The sequence below is a fragment of the Vigna angularis genome, chromosome 5 (genome assembly GCF_016808095.1).
Source record: "Vigna angularis cultivar LongXiaoDou No.4 chromosome 5, ASM1680809v1, whole genome shotgun sequence".
In the NCBI taxonomy this organism is placed as follows: Eukaryota; Viridiplantae; Streptophyta; class Magnoliopsida; order Fabales; family Fabaceae; genus Vigna; species Vigna angularis.
Genome location: NC_068974.1, coordinates 30,143,394 through 30,165,223, shown reverse-complemented (window position 1 = coordinate 30,165,223; position 21,830 = coordinate 30,143,394). Strand labels below are relative to the sequence as shown.

Here is a 21,830-nt window from a genome sequence, read left to right as displayed (position 1 = left end):
TGTTTCTCAAAAGCCCCTTTTTATTCACCAAACTTCAAACACACACAAAAGGCAGAGAAGATTTTTATAGAACCCACACTATTCACCAATCAATATTCTTAGTTAATCGAAGTTAATAGTAATAAGAATTGAAACAAGGCTAAGGCAAAAAGATTCTTCAATAAAATATTAAATTATTATTAAATCACTATACACACACACACACGGAAAGATCATAAATAATAATTTTTTTATTAATAAATTAAAAAATTTCATACAAACATTAGAGGTATTAATAGAAAGATAGATAAAAAGTAGTGGTATTATACATAAATAAATAAGAAATAGTAATAAATAAAAATATAATTTTCTGATGTATAACCAAAATTATTGGAGCAAAATCTAGATTTATCTGAGGGTGTCTTAAAATGAGGAAAACTGTAGCCACATTTAAAATTGTGGAATGAAAGGACAGTGTTCATATATTAACGGTCAACCGTGGCCTTAAAGTAGTGCTGCTGATAGCACAAAAGTCGTTGAAAGATGTAACTGAAAAAGTGAAAACCCTTCACAAAATCAAGAACATAGGGAGAGGTGAGGGCGGAAAACCCGAAAGTACCCTCAGCATTCAAAAATATGAGACAACACACAACCTCACTTTTCATTTTCATGGCTGAGAGGCTCAGTGGTTGCACTTGAGGCCATCCGTCGTAGTTCGTCGTCGTCGTCATCAACATTCCATTCCAAACACGACACAAAAACACATCTTCAAATTTTCCTTTATTTCCTCCGAAAACAACAAAAGAAAACAAAAAAAAAAAAACAAGGAAGGAGATCAAAACAAAACATGCCCCAGTTTGGCACCAAACTCAACAACTCAACCACCATAAGGCGACGCTTTCACCACCGCGTTTCCCTGCTACGCCGCTGCATCCTCCGTGTCCTCCACCGCATCCTGCTCTGTTCCGGGAGGAAGACCAACAGCACCTACAGCATGCTGCCTCCAGCATTACCCTCTCCGCCGCTGCCCCCGACCGCAGAATCACCCGGCGAAATTGCTCGTGAAGAGATGGATGTCGCGCCGCCGGCGATGTTTCAAACCCATGATTTGGATTCTGACTTGGTCTCCTTGAAGATCAGCTTGTTGGGAGATTGCCAAATTGGAAAAACCAGCTTTTTGGTTTGTATTAGTATTTGAGCCAGCATGGATATTTTTCTTTTTATTTTTTGGTTCTATTGCGTTTAACCTGAAACGGGTTGAGTCAAAAAATTGCTTTTATTTACTGTTCGTTTTTCCTTTTGTTTGAATGTGGTTTTCAGGTGAAATATGTTGGGGATGAAAAGGAGAAGCATGGTAGCCAGATGGAAGGGTTAAATCAGATGGACAAAACACTGGTCGTTAAAGGGGTTCGCATCTCGTACTGTATCTGGGAAGTACAAGGTAGATATATACATGTGTTGGATATGGATATGGCAAAAAAGAAAGATCAATGATGGTTAATTATTTATATTTTAATAATTGGTTGTTTTCCATGCAGGTGATGGAAAAACAGAAGATCGAATTCCGATGGCTTGCACGGATTCTGTGGCGATTTTGATTATGTTTGATCTAACAAGTCGATGCACATTAAACAGGTACCTTCTTTGTTGTGTTGTTTTGGATTAATTTTGGCTAAAGCCTTTTCAGATTGCTAATATCAGATGAATTCTCACCATTTTTTTTTGGGTGAATGATTTCAGTGTTCTCGGTTGGTACAAAGAAGCCAGGAAATGGAATCAGGTATATTTTTTTCTTTTGTCCCAGAAAGCATAAACTTGTATGCATGTGGATACAGAGGAGTGGGATTTTATCGTGCTTTATCCTTGACTTTTGTAGACAGCAATACCAGTGTTGATAGGAACCAAGTTTGATGATTTTATCCAGCTGCCTATTGATATCCAATGGACTGTTGCTAATGAGGTAAGAGTTCCTATTTCAACAATAAAAATGCAGTTTATGTACGATCTCTGCATGTTCTTAGATCTACTAAAACAGAACCTCCAGATCTGAAGAAGTATTATGCATTCTTTTGTGACACAATATCACTACAAAATCAGAAAAATTGATAGTTTTGATGATTGTTGTTTTCAATTGCAACGTGGAATAAAAACAAAAGAGATTGATGGAATAGCCTCATTTTTTCCAAACACTTAACTTTGCAGACACCACTAATTTTTCAATAGGGTATAGGCATGTTAAAGATAGTTTTTATCATCAAAACCAAGTAGAGTCACCTGCATAAAGCATGGTCAGGTTAATGATCATGGACCCCATCTTACATTATAAGGCACCTCATGTTTGATGATTCGTTGAGTCTTAGGGAAGACAAGACCAACCATGTTCCATACCTATTTATTTGCAAGCATGTTATGTTGGAATGCTGTGTGAGCCTCTCCAAAATAGAAAAAAAATGTCTTGTTTTGAAGATAAGATTTGATGTTGGTGATGTTGTGACATTGAACAGGCAAGAAAATATGCAAAGGCCCTGAATGCTGCCTTGTTCTTTTCCAGTGCAACTTACAACATCAACGTGAATAAGATCTTCAAGTTCATCACTGCTAAACTTTTCGACCTACCATGGAAAGTGGAAAGAAATTTGAATGTTGGGGAGCCCATCATTGACTTCTGAACTGTACATTACATAGAGTTGTGAAGTTAAGTGAGCATACTTCAAAGTCAACCGTGCCAACTTGGGGGGTGTGATGAGAATATCTCACTCTTGGGGCAATTGAGTTGTTAGGTTTACACACATGTCAATTTCCATGGAAACAAACAAGGCTCTCTTCAATCACCATCACCAGCAATAAGGTTTTACAAGGAGAAGAATAAGGGGAAAAGTGAAAACAAAGGAGAGAAGTATAAGGTTGAGTAGTAGCAGCATAACAAGAAAAGAGAAACTAATGCATTAATTGTTGAGTACAGATTAGTCAGTGGTGCTTTTGTCTTGATATTAAGGTGTCATTTGAGTTGCTGTCAAGAGCATAGATGATGAGACAGAGATGTACCTAATTTTCTTTTTGTTTCTTTTTTATTTCTCACCTGGTTTGAATTCTGGTAATCCAAAGTTCTTTTAAATAAATAAAACCATTTCATGTGGTTCATTTCTTTCTCTCACTCAAGTCATGGGGGTCTTTATCACATAAGTCCTAATTAACATTAATGATGTGATTTGAAAGATCACACTGTGATGAATAGATTTTCAAGAAGATTGTTCATGAACTGGAGAAAGCAACTTCAAATTACTACTCATGGTGTTGTTGACCTATAAAGATCTTGATCAAAAAAATACTTCTTTCATTATTATTATTTTTTTTTTGCACTTTTCTTACTACCTTGATAGTTCTGTCTCTAGATAACTAAATTTTTTAAAATTTTACCTGACAAGTGGCAATTGATTCAGCTAACTATGATGTGTTTACTTTAGTGTTCTTTCACTTTTTGCATTTTAATTCAGCATAAGCTCTTACTAGTTACATTCATGTAAGTACAAACTTGTAAAAGAAAAAGTTCACAGAGAAACACTTCTATACAAAAAAGTCTATAAGTCATGTTGATAAGCTCAAACACAAAGTTAATAAAATTTGGGATGATAATTTCTCCTGGACCTTTCCAAAGGCAGTATCTCTATCTCTCATTTTCTCGTATCATTTTAACATGTTTAAAAATCTTACATTGTTTAAAAATTGAAATAAAAGATAATCTAAATATGTTTTTCTTTAAATTTTTAAGATAGTTTAAAAAAAAACTGTGACAAAAGTTTAAATTTCAAAGAAAGACAGTCGATAGTTGTTGTGTACACTTTGAATTATGTTATAAATATAATTTAAATAACTAGATTAGAAAAATAAGAAGGATGAAAATAATGTGAAAGAGTATATATTATAAAAGGTAAAATGACGTTCTTTCATTTCTTACTTCTCGTAAACCAAACCATCATCAATTTTATCATGTTTATCTTTTTTCTTTTCTTCCTTACGTATTCTTCTCTTTGTATTTCCTCTTCACCATCATCAAAGAAAGTGCAATGTTACACGATTTCGCCATAATAATTTGTGTGGCATGCAACGATGATGATGTTGGATAGGGTTTATTTTTTTGAAAAATGTTAGTTTGACATTGGAGTATGGGATGAGATTCATTTGATACGAGATTATGTGACCCTTTTAATATATATATATATATATATATATATTTTTACACAAATTTTTTATATTTATTTGATATTATTTTTATTTATTTTTTAAAAAAAAATATAAAAATTTATTTTTATGATAATTTTATTTTTGTAATGTGTCTCAAATAAATATAGATCTGTCATTTTATTATTATTCTTTTAATAATTTTTTATAATCTTGTGAGTCATAAAGAGAAAGATAATTGTGGAAAAACAGTGATTATTTTATTTTGTAATTGGATTTCATCTTCCTTTTGTTTCACATTCCTTTATTTCTCTTCTTTTAAGTTAGATTTTCTTCTTCTAAATTAGGTTTTCGGTGTATGTTTATTTTTTTTCTACCTTAACATTGCGATTAATTTTTTTTGGGTCCATTAACCTCTAACTTCATGTGTTTGTTTCCATTGTTGGTTCGTGCTTTTTGGTGATGTTGGTGGTCGTTTCTGGTTTTATATGCTTATTTGTTATTGTTGCATGTCTATGGTGTTTTTGCGACACATTATTAATGATTTTTGACCCTCTGTCTTCAGCGCGATGACAGTTCTATGGCAAGGCTTTGTGCGTGGTACGTGAAAACTATAAGCCTTATCTCTCTATTGCTTCTTCGTGTGTTTGTGGTAGTAGTTACTAGTTTTCATTTGCAGCAACAATATCACTACCAACATTAACAACATGAGCAGCAACAACAACTTCCTCTACAATCACAATTTTTAGTTCTCATATATAGTATGTTCAATCTCAAGTAAGAGATTAGTGACTCTACAACTTTTATAGGTTTAATTAAGTGGCTTATGTGTTGATTTGATCCCGTAATAAATATTTTGCTTGTATTAAATGAACGTGTTCATATTTTAGAGTTTAAGAATATATATATATATATATATATATATATATATATATAATTTTAAAATATAAATACTTTCATTTAATACAAACAACATATTTATTTGAAAATCAAATTTAAACCACTAAATCAAGCATATAAAAGTTGTGAAACGAATAATCTCTTACTTTTATTGGGTCTATAAGCTATAATTATGGTGGACGTTGTTATTGTCTCAAATCAACACTAGTGACTACTGTCCACTCGAAGAAGCAATAAACAGACTTTCACTTTTCACACATTACCCATAATGTCCTACCACACAATCCTCATTATGTAAGAGATAGAAGACCAAAAAATATTAACAAAGTGTTACAAGAACACCAATACATGCAACAATAACAACAAACAAGCACAACAAAACAATAAATAAATATCAACATCATCCAAAATCCGAATCAAAAATTGAATCAATATGATAAGTTAAAGGTTAATGGAACTCCAGAAAAATTAATCACAATGTCGAAGTAAATAAAAATAAACACCCACTCAAAACCTAACTCAAAAGAAGAAAACTTGACTCAAAAAAAAAAAGAAGGAATATGAAAATTAAATGAAACGAAGCAGAGGATGAAATCCAATTACAAAATAAGACCGTCACCCATTTTTCCACAAGTCCTCTTTTTGTATCTTTACACTATACTCAAAATTCTGTAAAATTATTAAAAATGTCATTTCATACGTATGTGCTAAACTATTTTTTCTATATTCTGTAAATTAATAACGATGAAGAAATACTATTAAGAAAGCGCGAAAATTATTCAAGAAATAAAATTCTATTGTTCATAAAAGGTATTTGGATGAAATATTTCGTGACATTTTATAATGTGTTTTGTTGATTTTTCTTTTTTCCCCCATTATATAAAAGGTGTTTGGATGAAATATTTCGTGATATTTTATAATGTGTTGTTGATTTTTCTTTTATCTCAATTATTATTAATTTCTATATTTTCCTACCAATAGACAAATACTAAATTATCTTTTCTTTTATTATACCATATTATTATTATATTGTTATTATTAATCCTATTATTGTTATCATTATTACATTATCATTAATGGTTATTCTCCGTTAAAAACAATAAGAAAATATTTAACTCATTAAAAAAAATACTTATTTAGAAAGCTATCGTATATTTCGGTAAATTTATTCTAAAAATTAGAATGTATTTTATGCCTATTGAAAAACATATTTTCAAAGTCTTGTTCTAAAACTTTTATTCTGAAAATCCTGATTTAGAAATCATATTCCAAAAGTTTTAGAGAAATTAGTTTAATTTTTTTTTTAAAATTGATAATGATAGTAAAATGATTACTTTAAAAATGACAAGGTGTAGGAAGAGAAAACCTTTCTTTTTCTTCTCAAGAGTTGTTGATGTTAATCTGTTTAGTACACTAATTACCTATGTGTCACAGAGTTAAAGAGAAGAACAGCCTATGATATTTAACTTTAGCACACATATATATAATTTCTTTTTTTACTTTTTTTACCATGAGTCATTTTCATAATACCATTAATGGTATTGCTTGAGAAAAACTTATTCACCTTGGAGCTTCATTCACATACAATATATCAATGTAATGAAACTTTGATAATTTTAAATTGCAATTAATCATAAAATGTGTTTCTTATAATAATTTTGTTAACATTTTGCTTATTATAAAAAATATTGTTCTCATTGTATCTTTTATTGTTTATAAAATTGTATTTTTAACACTATGAGATATTATTGAAAATAATCTACTTTATTAAAAAAATTAACTATAATTTTGATAACTAAGTAGAAAATATATACATAAATAATGATTGTTTTCACGTACCTAAAATTTTTACATTCATTTAATACTATTTTTACTTACTTTTTATTCTATTTTTTCTTGAAAATATACAAAAATTTACATTTTTATTACTTTATACATACGTAGCATGGAAACTTAAAACAACCCCTTAACAAATAAAAAACCCATCACTCTATTTTAAGAAAATTACAAATATTTCTAAAAATGGAAAGAAATTGCAATCTTTATTTTTTTCTAATGAAATAGAAGATCATAGAACATAACGAAAAGAGTGTTGGGGAATTTGCAGGCTCCAAGATCCCTCTTTTCGTAAGAACCCTTTTCTCCTTGATCCTCCAATCTTCATTCTTTGCCCTTTAGAGGCTTCAAATCCGCGAATCAACAAATGGGTGTTGTGTTAAAGCTAGTAGACGCCATTCTGTTCCTGTTCTTCCTCGTGATAGCAGTAGCTGCTCCTCTCATTGATGCTCAAACATGTCTTCCTCTGAGTTATTTCCCTGAAATTCTTGTCCAACTCAAGGACCACTACACCCACGACTATGGTGATTACCTTGTGGCTGAAAAGCCACACTTTTTTGTAGGTCTTGTGTGGCTTGAGCTTCTATTCCAATGGCCCCTTGCACTCCTCAACCTCTATGCCATTCTCACTTCCAAGCCTTGGTTCAACACCACTTGCTTGATGTATGGTGTCTCTACCTCTACCTCCATGGTAACCCTATCATCTTTCTTTCTATCTATCTATATGTCTGTCAACTTTAAATTCATATTTTACTTCTTCAAATTTTTTCCCATTTTTTATAATCCTATGAGCAGGACTGCAGAGAATACTTATTTTTCTTACAGGGAAAAAGTTTCTACCTTTTTAATGGCCCCTCTTTTTTATTTTTTGTATTTTGATTAATATGGTTGCATGTTTGTATGGATCATGTGTTAATGTGAACGATTATGCTTCTGGGGGAAGACAGAAAATGGATATTATTCTCTTTTCTGATGTTTGGATCTTTGGATCTAGAAAAGCTCTAACCTTTTGGAGTTACTAGCGACCATTCAATTAGAACCAATGCACTCTTTGTTTACAGGGATCTGCTATTATTGTTGGTTATTATTACTTTGTTCTAGCACGAAAAAATGTCTTTTTGCAGCTGTTAGATCATGTTGAATTGATTACATAGGTTGCTGTCTAAATATAATGAAAGCAAAATTTAGGCAATGCAATTGTATAGGTTCGATTTTGATTTTAATCGGAAACTATGGTCAAGATGTATTGAGTGGCTTTATAGGTTACTTGCTTAGGTGTTAATTACACTTTGGTTAGAATTATTGTTAAGTTGAAACTCTGAGAATGAGAAAATATACAATCATTTGACTTTTCACAAGGATACTTGTTTCACTGAAGATGGAGGTGTAATATTAGTCTTTGATCCAGCCATAGATGTGAGTAACAATGAGACATTGGTTGTTTGTGGGTTGCAGGTCGCTATATTATCAGAAATGATGAATTCGAATAGGGCATCTGATAAGCTATTAACACTGTATGCCTCTTTCATGGGTTTGGGTGCTCTGGCTCTGCTGCGAGGATTGCTCACATGTTCATCCAAATCAACTTCAGCTCTAGGCAAAAGACCTGCATTGATGAGGAAAAAGAGAGCTTGAAATTTTCAGGAATGAATCAAACGTGAGAAAATGGAAAGAGCATAACCGTAGGTTTGAGGGGATGAAGAAGCATGCCAAGGACCCCTCATGAAAGCAAATTTTCGTATGTTTTTTATTTAACTGAGTCCCCTTAGACTTAATATCTGAGAAAAAGATTTTGTATCAGGTGAACATCAAATTCCATCATGTTGCATATTTGCTGACATCTTTGCCATGAAAAGAAATAAAATTCTATCTACTTGGATTTGTTGTTTTTAGCTCTTAATACACAAAAATGATCATCACTGGTAGAGGACCAGTTTCTACTTGATATATATGACTGTTTAGTTAGACCCCCTTCTTGAATATTGCTATTCTGAGAATTTTTAATGCAGAATATATTCATAATCATGTCAAATGAAAGCTAAAGCATGGACAGATCAAATGAACTTGAAGAAAATGTTAAGATATTAAGTTAAAATGAATAGAAATTTTGTGGATTCCATTAAGCCGGTTAAATGAAAACTTAAAATACCAAGATGGATATGCTTTGTCTCTTTGCATAACAGTTACTGAGATATGTTCTGCGTATGTAATAATTTACCTGGATAACCCAGTTGACATGATGTCATGTTCTCACACCATGAGAATCTTCTCTGAGCTTGAATAATAACTGGGACATGAAAGGATCAAAATAATATACAGAACAAAAATATTTTGAATTTCATACCTATAAAATAAGATTCTGTAGCAAAGTTAATTTTAAATAAGAGTTAACACATCAATGAATTTGTGAGTCTTATATATATATATATATATATATATATATATATATATATATATATATATATATATATATATATATATATATATATCAGGAATTCAAATTCATACTTGTAATCTTAATCTATTCTTTAATGAAATCAGAATATAAGAAATTAAATGATTAGTAAACTGCCAAAGAACTCAAATGTTTCATCTTAAAGTCAGTTGAAATTAAACCAAACTGGTTATCCAATAGATAAGTTTCTATTTCAAAAACTGAGATAATAATGTGAGATATCTTGACTCACGCATGAGGACACAAACAATGTTTTTGTTAAGATCAATATGATAATCAATCAATGAGCTTTTCATAATGAAAAATTATAAGAGACCATAGGTGAAATGTTTGTAAGGTTTTACGTTATTCTTAATGGTCTTGGACTACAGTAAATGGTATAACGTAAAAGAGAACATGATGAAATCACTGTACAATCCTCTCCTTGAAAAAAAAATGGACGAGTTTATGGGTTTTTAAGAAATCATGATTCAATAAAAACAGTACAAAACAATTCTTTTTTATTTATTTTTATGCCCCTTCTCCTCCCTCTTGAATATAGAATTAGGGAAGTAAGGATATGATTCAAGAAACTCCTCCAAAATAATTTTTGGAAAAGAAAAAAACAGTAAATGGAATTGATTTGTCATAAATTAAATGTGGCTTATTATAAATTAATTAGTAATTTTTTTTGTAAAATTTCTATACTTTTTTATTTTTAATGTGAAAAAGTCAGTTTTATTTTCTTCTGCGTACTTTTTTTTTGTCTTTATGAATAAATTAATTTTAAAGTTTCCTAAAACACATGAGTGGCTTGTATGGAAATTTAAATGAGCATTGCTTTTCTAACAGTTTTATGTCTCTTGGGTTGTTTGGTGCTTATGGGCAAAACAATGAATCCGATTATGTGATGACCCCCAAATTTTTTAGGATATTTTTCTCCCTGCACCTCCAAACCTTCACACTGCACCTTCAAGGTGATATGTTTACTCTTCATTAAAAATATATTAAAAAAAATTAGAAAAGGAGTAATAATTGTTTATCAAATCGCATTTACTGTACCATGCACAGTAAGTCTTTATTCTTCACGTTTCATTTTTTTTTTCACACGTTTTTGTTTATTAAGGTTTTAAATTTTCTATTTCTTCAATATATTTATTTTTATTGTTTTAGATGTACTGAAGTAATCGAATTTCGTAATCCAGTTTATAAATTATTAAATTTCAAAATTCAATTTAAAAAATTATCCATTTTTTAAATTCGATTGAAAAGGTTGCTGAGTTTTGAAATTCATCATATTTTACAATTTGATAAGGAAAATTACTAAATTTTGAAATAGAACAAAAGAAGTTACTTGATTTTGAAATTTGATTAAAAAAATCAACATCACCTATGTATATTCCTTATCTTACCTCAAGATATCAAAGAGAAAGGAAAAGGAAGGAAGTCGATGATCAACATAATGTGAAGAAGTTGATAGCTAGTTCAATTTAGCAAATGTTTAATTTTATACTAAAATATTAAAACGGTGGTTTGTAGCCATCCTTTTGAAATGCACTTGAGTCGCAGGAGATCTTTCACCAAAAGCCACGACAGAATTTCCATGATATATCTTGGTACAGCTCCGCACTTATCATATCTCCTTTGAGCTGCACAGAATCATTCCCAACATAGACACTTGCAACTGTCAAATTACCTTGCAAAATGCAAACCATTACACATATTCCCATAGTCAGAATCCCCCAAAAGCCTGCACCTTTCTACACGCCCAAAAACAGAAACCACTCAATTTCACTTAAAACTATGAATTTTATTCAGAATTTCATAAAACTTACCTTCTTGTGTATGAAGTAGTTGATTCCAAAGCCCAAATCTTGATTGGCCATATGAGGATCCACTTGAGATTCCTATACAAATACGAGGACCATCCGAGGGTTTAAACCATATTTTTTTTTTGTAAAATAGAGAGTTGAAATTTTTAAGTCATACATTTAACATAAATCTAGATTTACAGTTAAATGTCACGATGACATATTTTTTATTTACTAAGAACTTATATAGGGTTATTAGATTTAAAATTATTAAATAAAGAATTAAATTTATGTAAATGAATGATTAAATAATATATCATTTTGCATCTAAGTCCTTTTTTTTATTTTTTATTTTGTTTAGGCTTAATACATCATGTGGTCTCTAGTTTGGGGCAATGTGTTCAAAGTGGTGATACTCTTTTTCAGCCGTTCACTATTGTTCCATATTTTATTAAAATGGTTGAAGTTGATCTTTTGACTTACGACGTTAAAAACACAAACATGCAATTGTCTCCATGGTAAAAAATGAATACACTTATTGATTGGTGGTAATGTGAAATGAATTGATTTGACAATGTATGTGAAAATGTTAAAAATTGAAGTTATTAGATAATAGAAAAGGGTTAAAGTTCGTAAAAAAAAATCATGTGTAAAATCAGAAATCCCAATTATAATTTTCAAAATTAGAATCCCAATTCACAATTTATAAAAATAATGTATAAAATCAGAAATCTTAATATAAAAATAATGTACAAAATCAGAAACCTTAACCTAAGACTACATGTAATTGAAAATATTTAAATATTTTATTACGTTCCTGTTTTAAAATTCCAATAAATATAAAAAAGTGTTAAATTAAAAAAAAAATGAAAGTTTTCATAATTGAAAATATTTTCGAAGAATATAAATGTTTTTAATAGTGGTGATGTGTAGTAGATTTAATTAATATAACTTTTTAAAGGATATTAGTTTATCGATTTACAATATTTAGTTTCACTGTTGAAATTGTAATTGTAATTTTCAGGTGATTCTTAATTGTTTTTAGGATTAAATATGTTTTTCGTCCTTTAAGTATTATACGATTTTGGTTTTAGTCCTTATTCGAAATTTTGATGGTTTTTAATCTTCATAGTTTTGAAACTCTTACTGGTAGTCCTTAAAATTGGACGGCGTTAACTTTTAGTAGATATGACAAACGGCGAGACCACGTTTTATCCAAGCTGTCCTCTCCCCTATCTGTCACGTTGGTTTTCTTTTTTATTTATTGTACTTTTTTATATTTGCAGGATGTGCTTAATTGGTTGGATCCACACTTGCCAGCTTTATTATATTCAATGGCAAGAATGACCATTTCGCAGGAATACTCCCCTCTGGTTCTAACTTGAAATATTTGGCCCCGCTGCTCCCAAACAAATATGGGGTCCAGGTTCAGCAAATGCGAAGGAAGGTGAAGGAGGGATATCAGGGAAGAAATAAATAGAGGGGAAGTCCTGTCCTCTCTACTATCTATCTTTTCCCCAATCTAATTTATCTCTATCTCTTTCCCCGTTCGTTTCCGATTATCATGGCTGAAAACGTGGTGGCCAATAGGAAGCGTTGCGACACCAACGTAGTTTCGGACGGCGGTACCAAGAGGAAGAACGCGACACGCGACATGGGTCCGGCCACTGTATTGGCCCTCACGTGTCACGAGTTTGGGGAGCACGGCTGTGTCAACCTGTCCATCGAGGCCTCGGCCGCGTTCACAGACATGGAGCCGGAAATCCTTCGCCGAAATCTTTGACTAAAACTACTTTTCCCCATTGAAGGAAAGAGCAGATTTTGAATCTGGGTTTTTGTTGGATGGTGGAGAATATGGATATAAAAAAGGGTCTCTGATTCCGCTTTTGGTGACGACCACTGTTAGGTTTGGTCTTGGTGAAACCACTGCTTCTGCAGTTGCCAATACAGCTGCTGGCTTGGATGAAAATGGAGACTCAGAAAGATAACAGTGATGGGTGTGAAAGAGATAAGAAATTCCAAACATAACACACACCTGGCTCACTGTTAACCACCTCATACAAATATTTAATGTCGTTTAATTTTAAGAACTAATTATAATAGTTTCAAAACTAAAAGACTAAAAAACGAGTAGGAACTAAAACTAAAATCGTATAATACTTAAGGGACAAAAAACATATTTAATTCTTGTTTTTATATCTAAATATTTTCATTTTATGGAGAAAATGAAAATAGTCTATATGACTAATATGATTAATAAAAGAAAAATAAAAGAAAAATGATGACCAGTGAAATTTTATCATTTAACTTTTCTACTATTATTATATCAGTTTACTTTTTCCCGTCTTTTTGATCATGTGATTTTTCTTTTGCCTATTATGTATTTTTATTTTTAATTTAGTGTAGTCCTATTTCATGTATTTTTTCTTTTTCTATTTTTAATAAAATCTTCATATGATATTAATAATTCCAGAAGATTTGGAAATAATTTTTCCTATATTTAAGTTTTATTTTAAGAATTATCATTCTCATAACTTTTTTTTACAATTATGAATTTTCTACAAAAATAATTGTACAAAATAATATATTTTCTTCACCATACAAAATAATAATATATCAGTTAAACCATTTCAAAAAGAAAACAATTAAAAATATTCTTTTAAAAATCACATTATTTAATTTTTGAGAAACTTATATCAAGATTGTAAAATTTAAAATTTAAATATTAATTTTTATCTAAAATAAAAAGAAAACACACGTATAGATTTACAAATATTTGTACAAATATGTTCAGAACTGAACATATTTTAAAAATTACTAATAATATGAGATGGTTTTACTTTTTGATATAAACAATATATTTATTTAATAATAACTTAACGTCAATACTTATTAATTAAACAAATTATGATATAATTGAAAATTATTTAAATTTAAATTTGATAAAATATTAAGTAAAATTAATCTAATTATTTATAACGATATTAATTATTATATGTAATTTAAGAAAACCATTCCATAGAAAACTCTTATTTTCTCCCTCATCAAACAAGCAGACCATTTAAAAATAATAAATAAATCCTGAGTTAACTACGTAAAGAACACATTCATGCATTAATTTCAAAACTTTTTTTAAAATAAATGATTTAGTGAGAAGGTAGGTTGTGTATTAGATGCAAACTACTTTCCACCAACTAGTGCCGGAACTACTTCTAAATCACACAAAATCAGAATTGAAAAGAAGATAAGAGTTTACATTAAAGATAAACCCTAGTTACTCAAAAGGTTAATCCTAGCTATCTAGCTACATATTTTAGTCTTGGAAATGGTAAATGGTAGGGTAGCAAGGTCTTAATATTACGAGCTCTTAACCTTAACTATATATAGGGAAGTCAATTCCCGAACCTTAATCCTCTCATAGCACTTTTCGGGTACTGAGAAGGAACCATGCAAGGTGCGCTCTTGACTTCTCCCCATCTTTCAGCCGAAATTCCTCACCACCTTTTCATTTTCCACAACACACCATCTTCACTCTCTCATCCTTGTAACCTGCAACATCTGATAACAACATCAAAATAATTATAATTAACTTCTCTTTACAACATGTTATTAGAAACATAAATAAAAATGTCACATGTTACACAAGTTACAACATCATTAAAAACAAACTGGAAAAAATCAAAGTGCACATGCATGCATGTGTTTGTCCAAGATTATGTCATGAACTTACTGCACAATCCAAAGTGTAGAAGCTCTCATCAAGCAGTTTCACCAGACAAAGATGCTTTGATTCTCTCAACAGTGCATGCAATGAGATTGTTGACAGTGGCAACAGATCCAAGAGAAAGCTTAGCAGTTGGAACCGAATCAACCAGTATTTGAAACGCAACAGTTAAAAGAGATCCACCAGGTCCAGTTTCGTGAGATATAGTTCCATCTGGGAGAATTGCAAACCCTGAAGGAAGAAGTGCCACATAATCTGGATCTCCTCCGTTTAGAACTACATTCATTGCAACAATATCTACTGGAGCATATATCACAAAAGACCCTGTTGAATCGGTGCAACTCTCTTGCAGTATCAACATGTTACTCTGACTTGAATTTGCACTCTACAATTTGACATAGGTTAATCAATTATGATTTAGCTAATTAAATAATTCAAAAATGAGTAAAAAATGAATTTAAGATATAAACATACATTTACTCGAAGTAGAGACACGCAGTTTCCTGTATCTCGTCCATTTGCAATGTGTGCCATTTCTTGCACAACTCCACCATTGGAAAGAATGTCCCACTGTAGTTTGGAAATTCAATTAAAAATATTAAAATGAAATACAGATAATATACACATGTAAAAGAAATCAAAATCAATATATATATATATATTATTAGGACTAACCACATTCTTTATTATATGCTTTAATATAAATAACAAGTTTTAATTTCAAGCACGGTTAACAAATTAAAAAGGACTTAGAATTTTTTTTTAAATTATAATTTTAACTTACATGATAAATTAAGAATAATTACCCATATAAAATACTTATACTTTTTATATTGTCGAAATTATTTTGTTAAAATTCATGGATAAAAGAAAATAAAGTTACTTTTTATTCGGATGACATGAAGTAAAGGTTCTTATCTAATGTAACAATGTCTGGTATACATTTGAAAACGTCATTTTACATCAGTAGAATCCGAAAATAGGTGTTCAGAAAACGAAATGAGGACCAATTAGATAATGAACATATCAGCTAACTGTAAAATAGTGTACGTGGGTGTAAAAGTAGATATCTATAGTTATTCTACCTAACATTTTTCATCTAACTTATTATGCTTTTATTGAAAAGCATCTATCATACCGTGTTTGGCAACCTGAAAAGGATATGTAATCCAAAGCACTTGATAGAAGGTAATTGGTGTAAAATCTAGGCAGTCAAAACATGAGAAAGAGAAAGAGAAGGAGCAATTCATAACAATAAATCCACCAAGTAAGCAAGATTACCAAAGGGAGGTTAATTATCCATTAATAAGGGACCTAAGAGAACACAATAATGCAGCCTAAAACGTTATTAATTAACTTAATTAGCCTTTTTGAATGGTTGGCATACCTCATTCCTAGAGTTCTCATCACGGAGAAAGTCAAAAACTCGTTTAGGTGGAACTGGAAGCCAAAAAGAAGTGGCTGCACTGAGAACAATGCCAGGAGGTCTTCCAGGATCATCCACACTCTTTCGGGTCATCACCCTTACATCATCGGCACCTGTTCCAGACAGTGTTGTCCATGTGTGAGCAGTGGAAGCACTCACTCCAGCACAAAAGCTTATCACCATCCTTTCAGCCAGTTTCATCATACTCTTTCTCCCCTCTTGGTTTGTTATCACTGATAAACATATTCAGAATAAAAAGTTAATTACTTTGGATATGGTTATGGTGAAAGAACAGGAAATGAGAATCTATTATTACCACCAACATCAACTGTGGGAATATTTGTTGCCATAGCACTGGCAAGTCTTTCGCACTGTCTATCCAAGGTTGCAACCCAACGTTTGGCACCAAATGCATGTCCAGAGCTAACAAGCTGTTTGTAAAGATTATGAACACCTCTGTCATCCACTTCAACATGCTCGACCCACGTGACCTAATTCATAAATATTAAAGATTAAGTCATTGAGGAGAAAAAATGAAATAAAGGGTATGGCCTAGGTCTAAAAATCAAAGCCTCCTACTTAGTAGGTATATGGGAAAAGTCAATGTAACTGATCTTTACAATTTCAACAATATTGTAAATACAAGTAAGAATCCAACATGTACAAAATTACCCTATAAGTGTCTCGACTATACCTTTGAATAGCCATTTGGCATTTCCTGAATTAAGCAACCAGAAGGTCTTCTCCTACATCTGGCTGAAGGACTAGGGCGCAAATTATCCAGAGACACATCCACCACTGCCCAAGTTCCATCCGAATGTTGCTTACAATACCTTACAAAATAACTCTCACGAGTTGGCACAAGAGGGGTAGGTAGTTGCAATTCTGCTGTCATCTGCAGAAACAAACATCAGTTTCATTTTGTATTGTTTGATTTGTTAAGACTAAAGTACTTTAACAAATAAAAGAGATAATTTCTATATGTGTACCACTTGTAAGGCCCCGTTGTAGTTCCCAGCCACTCCTGTGGATAGCACTTCCAGAGTCATGGCTCTTGAGACTATACCAGAGAACACTGTGGACCATTGGTTCTGAAAACAATAAAGAAAATAAGGGCAAAGTCCAGAGAAATAGTTAGACCTGAAATAACATTCTTTAGTTCTCTTCAGTGAATAACATAGAATAAACATTATTGAAATAGAGTAAAGGAAGTGAAACATACAACATCCATGAGAATCTCAACGAGGCTGACATGGTTCATGATAACAACAGCAGTTTCTCGAGAAGCTTCACATTTGAAGCCAGAAGGTTTTGGGCCAATTCCTCGAGGGAAAGATCTGATGTATTCGTCCTCATTGAGTATAGTAGATGAGGCATCAAGAGTAGTTAACCAAAGGGGATCACCCATTTGTGCCATTCCAATGAGCTCCTCCATAGCTGCAACAGCTAGCTCTATTATGATGGGTTTATCAGCTTCAGTGGGTCCACTAATTGATCTCAGAAGATCTCCAGCTCCATACATGTCCACACCAATAGCTGGTTGGCCTCCAAAACCAGCACCAACCCCAAGTTCTAGAGGACGAGGAGGGAGGGAAGGAGAAATATTTGAATAATTCACCACAGGCTTCCCTACATACTTAGCAGCAATTGCTGAAATCCTATCAATCTGTCAAAAAAGCCAAAAACAAAATGTTATAATAATCAACTACCCCTCTGGGGTTTGTAACCGTTAGTCCATTGCTTAAAAATTCCCTTTTAATATTCATTTTAATTTTCTAACTGTAAAACATAACTCGAGACTTTATTAAGGTCCTTCTTAATTGGTCCAAGGAGTAGTTAGAGTAACCAACTAATAAAGTCACATAAAATGTTGGCTATTTAACTGATGTACCTCTTCTCTAAGCCTTGCATTCTCAAGCCTCAAGTGATGTTCATCAAATGACATTTCTCCTATTGCTGTTGGTCCACCACAATTAGGACACGAAGCATTGCTGAGAGCTTCCCTATACCTCATGTTATCAGCTCGAAGCTTCTCGTTCTCGGTTCTAAGTTGTGTATTCTCATGCCGCTCGTGTTGTGTCTGCAAAAACAAAACACCCCCTTTAACGAACATCTCACAAAAAAGTTAAGGCAAAACCTAACACATGCACCACAGTTATACAGATATATACCTTCATCTGGGTACGTTTGTTCTGAAACCAAAACTTAACCTGCAATGGTTCTAACCCTAATTCCCTGCTCAGTTCTTTCCTTTGTTTATCATCTGGGTGTGGACACTCCTTGAAGAATCTGAACAAACATAATTTGATCAGTTCCTTTAAAGAATATGTTCGATGCTTCTTTATAAAACTAATTAAAAGTTTGGGTGTTCAAGACTTGAAATAGCTAGTATATCTAACTGGTACAATATTTCTGTGAAAAAATGTCACTTTTGTTGTTCATAGTTATATCTGGTTTGCACAGGGATTACCTGTGTTTGGTGAAGCATACATGTAGTATTTTACCCAAAGAAAAATCAAGAAGATGGAGTATATTTGGAGTAACTTACGCTTCCATCTCCTGGATCTGGTGTTGGGTGTGGCGGTGGTAACGCTTCTTCTTGTTTGGACGAGGGTCTTGGTCTTCACCAGAGGCACCTTCATGGTTTTCACTACCAGACTTGGTGGCACTGTCGAACTCATCTTCACGGATTCGAGGAACCTCACTCTCCGAAGTGTTCTGACCCATCTCCAAGGCTTCCATCAGGTTCGGCTGGAACATTGTTACAGATCTTCAAGGTTCCAGAGGCTTATGCTTTCTCAATCTAACAAAACACAGCACAGAAACATGTAGTATAGTACGGTACACTCATAGAGAAAAAGACACAGACATCAACATTTTATTTCTTTGTAAGATAATTTCTCTTTCTTTTTTTTTTAACTATTTGTAAACTTTTCCTTTTGACTTTTTTTTTTTTGAGAAAATATAACGCAGTTTTGGGGAAAACGCGGCTTTCTAATATCGAGAAGGATATTTGGCCTGGTTGGTGGTACAAAAAAAGGGGTTTGTTTATTTTGTTGCTGTGATGCAAAGTTAAAAAGTGAAAATATGAAAGGAGTCAAATTTGTTTGAAAATTTTAATTAAAACCGAGTTTGGGGAATTGAAGTGGTGAAGAATAAAAAAAGCGAGTCAAATGCGTTGAAAGAGAAGGTGAAAAGTTAAAACACCCACCTGCGCAAGAGTGAAAGTTGAAGATGATCCAAACCCACCAAGGTTGTTCTTGTTCTTCCTAGCTATCATCGACGGCATGTTTCTCGCTGGAATCATAATACCGCCTTGTGTTTTTCACACACCTCAGAAACCACCACCACCAACATTTATATTCTGAATTGACTCTCTCTCTCTCTCTCTCTCTCTCTCTCTCTCTCTCTCCTCTTTTCTCCTTTTCTCTCTCTATATATTCCTATCACTTTCTCTCTCTTACCACAAGGGTTGGTTGGGTTTTCAGAGGTCCTTGGATACAGAAGAAGAAGCTAAAAACGACGAGTCCTCGGATTCTGTCAGATGGCAATGTCAAAGCGAGTCAGTGTGTTACTACAAAACTCAAACATCCGCAAACGTGACCTGCAAGGGAGAAAAAGATTAAAAAAGAAAAATCAAATGCTCAAAAACAAACATACCCTATAGAATGATATACACATCAATGCACATATGAATCAAAAAGCGGAGAAACACCGATACCCTTTTCTGATCTTGCCTTGTCAAAGAGCAAGATCAAAACTTTTTTCAAGAAAATCCAACTCCCACGAAGATCTCAGAGAATCCTACACGCTTCACGTATTTCAGGATATTTCTCTTTCTTACAAACCTAGCGTTCCCTTTCACTCTAACCCAGCCCTAGTTTCTACTTTCTAAAAACCTGTTAGAACTCAAAAAACATGTACCGAACACCCCATTACTCAAAAAACCAGTGACCTCACAGAACTGTAACAAGCCATCGTAACAGTGGATGCCACAACAGTTTGACTGACAAACTCTTTAACTTACCAGTGAGGGGTGGTGGAAGATGAAGGTGTAGTAGTAGATCTGTTTAGGGACTAAAAAGCAGTAGAAAAGTGAGGAGCCATTTGAAGAGAAGAAAAAGAAGAAGAAGATGGTTTGTTAGGGAGAGAAAGAAGGAGGAAGAAGAAGAAGATGAAGAGATAGGGACAAGGGCATTGAAGGAAGGAGGGAGAGAGAGGGAAGTGGGGAACAGATGGAGGAAAATGTGGCAGCGAAGAGTAATTGCAGAGCGTATAGAGAGGGTGCAATTGCATTTAATGGAGGGCAAAAGAGGTGTAATTGCTAGAGAGGGGAGAGAGAAAGAGACGCAGCATATTTTTGGTGTATAAAATTTTGAGAGTTGACGGTGCAATGCAATGCAAAACAAAACAAAACAATGCAACGAATGACGGCTACCAAACAAATGCTAAGTGTTATGCTGCTATCTTCAAATTAATTTTCTGCCTGTAACTCCATTAACATCATCTTCTTTCTTTCTCTTATGCTACACCATTCCGATCATAAGTGTATATATTTCTCATTAATATAAGAGTAATGGCTCAAGAATTACAAGAGCTTTTTCTTCAAAATATTATTAATGTGCTTTAATGACGTTTTTAATATGTTTTAATGCCATTCTTAATATGCTTTTTAATGAAAGTTTTTCACCTGCTCAGAAAGACTCTGGTGTTTCCTTCGTGATTTAGGTTTTGTTAATGAAATATTCAAAGTAAGGATTATGATAAGGAAATAGGGATTTTTTTTTTCTTACACATTCTTGATTGGAAGTAAGTAAGATTATTGAGGGTGGTATAAAGTTTTTCCTCTGTTAATGTAGGTTAATATTAATTAATTGAATTAATTCTATATTAGTTTACCTGAAGTTGTCCTTTTTTTGTTGATAATTGTGTTAAGTTATAGAAATTAAGCAACTGAAATAAGTGTGGAATAATTTCATTCAGTGAAGAGTAGTTGATTAAATAATTAGAATAGTTTTATTAAAAATATTATTAATTCTCTTTACTCGGATTTTTAAATGCTTTTAATGTGATTTTAAATTTAAATGTCATTTTTAATGATTTTTCATTTGTATTTTTTTTCACAGACGCTTGTCAACAAGAAGTGATTAGCATTGAGAACCTTTTTGGTGAAATATTCATAGCAATCCTTAAAAGGAAAACTGGGAGTTTTATTTTTAATTATTATTGAAAGAAAATAAGGAATTAAAAAAAATAAGGAAACAAGTAAAACTTTTCTTTATAGGCATTTATTCATAAGCTTTGTTTGAGAAATTTTATTGAAAGAAAACAAGAAGTTAAAAAAAATAAGGAAACCATAAATCTTTTCTTTATATATAAGCTTTGTTTGTAAAATTTTAAACTTTTTCTAGTAATTTAGTTTATCATATTTAGTGATATCTTCTCTTTTCAATCATATTTTCTCTGTCTATAATATTTATACATGAAATATTACTTTAAAAAAATATTGGAATGATTAGGTTATTATTATTATTTTTGTTC

The 21,830-nt window shown here is 32.2% G+C and overlaps 3 protein-coding genes across 4 annotated transcripts; 2 read left to right on the top strand and 1 right to left on the bottom strand.

Annotated features, from left to right (window-relative positions):
• The first annotated feature begins 508 nt into the window (after positions 1-508).
• On the top strand, positions 509-3,120 carry LOC108339766 (septum-promoting GTP-binding protein 1). The gene is made up of 6 exons (XM_017576967.2): positions 509-1,159; positions 1,300-1,420; positions 1,518-1,614; positions 1,720-1,759; positions 1,856-1,939; positions 2,484-3,120. Exons 1-6 carry the CDS (start codon positions 827-829, stop codon positions 2,646-2,648), a joined length of 840 nt encoding a protein of 279 aa, XP_017432456.1. The 5' UTR covers positions 509-826; the 3' UTR covers positions 2,649-3,120.
• A 4,000-nt stretch (positions 3,121-7,120) lies between these two features.
• LOC108339889 (uncharacterized) lies at positions 7,121-8,780 on the top strand. The gene is made up of 2 exons (XM_017577112.2): positions 7,121-7,585; positions 8,350-8,780. Exons 1-2 carry the CDS (start codon positions 7,262-7,264, stop codon positions 8,527-8,529), a joined length of 504 nt encoding a protein of 167 aa, XP_017432601.1. The 5' UTR covers positions 7,121-7,261; the 3' UTR covers positions 8,530-8,780.
• A 5,569-nt stretch (positions 8,781-14,349) lies between these two features.
• On the bottom strand, positions 14,350-20,667 carry LOC108340685 (homeobox-leucine zipper protein HDG2). 2 transcript variants are annotated; one of them, XM_017578206.2, is made up of 13 exons: positions 20,317-20,667; positions 19,501-19,893; positions 18,838-19,092; positions 18,461-18,578; positions 18,181-18,369; positions 17,512-17,955; positions 17,279-17,380; positions 16,984-17,184; positions 16,606-16,780; positions 16,251-16,522; positions 15,338-15,433; positions 14,870-15,248; positions 14,350-14,688 (listed from the first exon to the last, which is right to left on the bottom strand). In XM_017578206.2, exons 3-12 carry the CDS (start codon positions 19,047-19,049, stop codon positions 14,898-14,900), a joined length of 2,160 nt encoding a protein of 719 aa, XP_017433695.1. In that variant the 5' UTR covers positions 19,050-19,092; positions 19,501-19,893; positions 20,317-20,667; the 3' UTR covers positions 14,350-14,688; positions 14,870-14,897. The 2 variants fall into 2 exon arrangements, with proteins under 2 accessions (XP_017433695.1, XP_017433694.1); XM_017578205.2 differs by having other exon boundaries at positions 14,350-14,697; positions 20,317-20,665.
• Positions 20,668-21,830: the final 1,163 nt, after the last annotated feature.

Bases quoted from the DNA above. Each gene is read 5' to 3' on its own strand.
- LOC108339766 (XM_017576967.2), top strand. From the start codon at position 827: ATGCCCCAGTTTGGCACCAAACTCAACAACTCAACCACCATAAGGCGA. The intron at 1,421-1,517 runs GTAGATATATAC...TTTTCCATGCAG, and splicing joins CTGTATCTGGGAAGTACAAG to GTGATGGAAAAACAGAAGAT. The intron at 1,760-1,855 runs GTATATTTTTTT...TGACTTTTGTAG, and splicing joins AAGCCAGGAAATGGAATCAG to ACAGCAATACCAGTGTTGAT.
- LOC108339889 (XM_017577112.2), top strand. From the start codon at position 7,262: ATGGGTGTTGTGTTAAAGCTAGTAGACGCCATTCTGTTCCTGTTCTTC. The intron at 7,586-8,349 runs GTAACCCTATCA...TGTGGGTTGCAG, and splicing joins TCTCTACCTCTACCTCCATG to GTCGCTATATTATCAGAAAT.
- LOC108340685 (XM_017578206.2), bottom strand. From the start codon at position 19,049: ATGTTCCAGCCGAACCTGATGGAAGCCTTGGAGATGGGTCAGAACACT. The intron at 18,370-18,460 runs GTATATATCTGT...TTGTTTTTGCAG, and splicing joins ACAAACGTACCCAGATGAAG to ACACAACACGAGCGGCATGA. The intron at 17,381-17,511 runs GTATGTTTCACT...TATTGTTTTCAG, and splicing joins TTGAGATTCTCATGGATGTT to AACCAATGGTCCACAGTGTT.